At 35.2% G+C, this 3,350-nt stretch overlaps 1 protein-coding gene across 1 annotated transcript in view; it reads left to right on the plus strand.

Annotated features, from left to right (window-relative positions):
- RUNX1 (runt related transcription factor 1) overlaps nt 1-3,350 on the plus strand; it is a 236,554-nt gene that overhangs the window by 153,813 nt on the left and 79,391 nt on the right. Inside the window, exon 5 of the mRNA XM_023517438.1 lies at nt 1,091-1,247. Coding sequence (XP_023373206.1) covers nt 1,091-1,247 — 157 coding nt within the window. The remainder of the gene's footprint in view (nt 1-1,090; nt 1,248-3,350) is intronic.

Here is a 3,350-nt window from a genome sequence, read left to right on the forward strand (position 1 = left end):
AAAAAAAAAAAAAAAAAAGAAAGAAAAGAAAAAGAAAAATAGAAACAATGTAAATATAGCTAATAATAAATGTCTGTACCGAGAAAATAGTTTCTAGAATGGTCAAATGATGACCAGGAAGTGGATACTGTCACAAAAAGCATCTTTAAGCTATGTCCTTTAGAGCATTTTACCTTGAAATTACTTTTTTTAATTACCTGAATATAAAAAATATTTATTCACCAGTTCTCTTCAATAGCTTGAAAGGAGACCCATACCTATTCAATTACATTAAAGAAATTCCTCATCATGAACAATTGGGTTTTCAGAAAACCTCAGTCATCTGTGAGATTAACAGGTCTTCGGGATTCATAGATATAAAAATGGAGCCCCGTTCCAACCCTGAATTGAAGGGAGTGCATGAAAGTGAGTGCCCCTTTTCTCTGAAGTCTGTTGATTTTGTAATTAGGAATAAAGAAAGGGTACAATTCTGGTATTTTTTTCTGTGCCTGCCAGAATGTACTGCTAGTGAAATTCAAGATGATAGAAGCAAGGAGTGGTCTTCAAAGATGAACAAAGATGAAAGGGACAGTTTAAGTTATTCAAGAATCATCAGCAAAGATGGAATTTAATTTTAGCAGAAGTTTAAACACTTAAAAATAAAATAACGTGTCAGCCCTTTTAGCCTGTCAGTGGAGGTCTGGGCAAGTGAAAGATGGGTTAGGCTATAGATTTACAAACATAAGACATTCTGTTTCTCAAACATGGGGGACTAAGAAGAGATGACTGTATCCATGAGCTAGCATGGCTTGTCAACGTTCTTGCTCTCATTAGTCTTGTTCCAATTGCACTATTTGACCTTTTGTGGCTTTATTAAGTGAATTTAGCAAACGTTTCATTATTTGAAAATTTATATTTTATTACATATACTAGCATAAAAAGTAAATCTTCCCATTAATCACTTTTCTGTTGTTTGTGCAAGTAATGATCACTATTCTTTGGCAACCTAAAAAGTGTCATTGAATGTACATTTAATTTCAAAACAATTATGACACAAACACATAGAAGTATATAAACCAATGTCTCCATTTGTCCCTTGCCTGATGTTTAGGTGGTGGCACTAGGGGACGTTCCTGATGGCACTCTGGTCACCGTGATGGCAGGCAATGATGAAAATTATTCCGCCGAGCTGAGAAATGCTACTGCGGCCATGAAGAACCAAGTCGCAAGATTTAATGACCTCAGGTTTGTCGGTAGAAGTGGAAGAGGTAGGTATCTGTCAAAACGGACCCTGAAACACGTTTCATGGCAACAGACCTAGATGTCAAAACTTCTAGCAGTGTCTGGAAGGAATCCCCAGAAATGCATCTTTCTTCATGTTATTACTGCTACGCCAAGCTTTTAAAAAATACTTATTTAAAATTTAATATTAAAATTTACTATTTTTAGCAGCATCTGACATTCCATTATTGCTTCGTATTACTGAATGGGTTTAAGTCTAATCTGAAACATACAAAACATGAATTGTGAATCTCAAAAAAAGTCCTCAGATTTTTACAAAAATGTAAAACTTGTCATAGTGGAAACCAAGATTATGCAATGGGGATTCTTTCTAGTGATATTCAAAAATATATTTAATATATTTAAGCTTTTAATTTATGCTCTATGTGCTGTCTGTGACAAATGAGAGAGCTTCAAATGATTACTTCTAATAGTTTTTAGAGATCTCTGGTATATGGTGTTGAAAGAAATAGTATTAGTACCATTAATAGCAATGTGACCTTCTTGTTTGATTTCTTTTGACTCCCCTATTATAATTTGGGGGGAATGGTTAGGCATGGTTAACGTTTCAGGTACTAATAATATTAGAGACTGGATTGTCCAAGGAATTGTTGTTGCATTAATTTAGCCCTGTGGATTTTTCTGTTTCTCTGCCTTTAACTTATTATCAAAGCATTAACAGAAAGAAGAACATTGGCTCTTTGTAATTTCCTCTGTTTTCGAATTATTTTTGAGTATCACATTTACTGTGTAGTGTAAGAACCTAAGTCATGTTTTATATAGACAACAACAAGTACAAAAAGTTTAATTGAAAGACATAGGATTATTTTTGTAATATAGCCAAGAATAATCTTATAAATAAAAGCTATTTTTAGTAGAAAGACTTATAAAAAAATACCCAAATAACAGTGATACCTCTTGTATTGAAATAAATAGAAGACCCAACCAAAGAACATTTATAAGAGATTCATTACTCTTTATAAAAACATTTAAAAATATAAGAAAATTTCTGTTCTCAGGGAATTTGATTAGTCAGAGAGGGGAAAGAGGTACATGCGTGTTGACTTTTGGGGGGGTATTGTTTTTGCTTTCCTAGCTGTCTGGAGCATTTTCATAATAGAATCATACATGGGGAAAATAAAAAAGGGTTGAAAATACGTTTTCATAATACCATGTTAATAATAGGGTAATGCAAAGAAAATTATATCCACTTACTGAAAGCGTGAGTGACGCTACAAGATATAAAAGCATAAGTCATTAAATGGGTTCACTTGTTATGTTACAAGTCCCTGCCTTTCTGTAAATGGAATTCTCATTATGATTCAGAGATGTGTGTTTAGAAAACATCTTGAAGGCTGTGGATGAGTAGGATGAGAAGCCAATAAAAAACAAAGGCCCCACAACCTGGTCCGTGCCCTTCCACCTGCTAACACTCCTGGTTCTGTTATTGTGGATTTCTGCTACGAGGAATCCATAGCTGAGTATCATTTGATTGCTTTTCTTGAGGAAGTATTACCCTCATATTCTGCATGGGTCTATGTGCTAGGTTTTGGTTGTAAAAGTTTTAAAAAACTATTTAATGGTCTGGCATTTCCCCCATGAGTTCAGCAGTGGCTTTCTGGCAATCCACAGTAAATCGGTGATCAGGAAGAATGCGATTTTGAAAGCAGCGTGCTTTCTTTTCTGGCATTGAGGGCTGATCTCCCGGCTCTCTCATTGGCTATTTCTGTTTTGAGTGGGTGACTAATAGGTGCTTGTGTTTACTTGGGTAACAGTGAACTGTTTCCCCAAGGTGTGGATTGTTTGCGCTTGACTGCCTGATTCGTGCCAGTATGCCCTTGAGTTTGCATAAACCCCAAAAGGTAACAGAACTGCAACCAAGGCTGGGCTGCCTTCTCATACCCTGGAATGAGAAAATTAATTGAAATGCCATAAATGGACGGTGTTTGTTTTGAACAGGCTCTCCTTCTCACTTGTGATAATATGCAATTGAAAATATGTGGTACAGGAACCCTAATTGAACGCTCAACTCAATTATGGTTACTGGGTATATTGTTAATCTTGAGTGATTTCTTTTTCTTTCTTTCTTT

This window comes from Otolemur garnettii, unplaced genomic scaffold (genome assembly GCF_000181295.1).
Source record: "Otolemur garnettii isolate 467f Iridium unplaced genomic scaffold, OtoGar3 scaffold00111, whole genome shotgun sequence".
NCBI classification, from domain to species: Eukaryota; Metazoa; Chordata; class Mammalia; order Primates; family Galagidae; genus Otolemur; species Otolemur garnettii.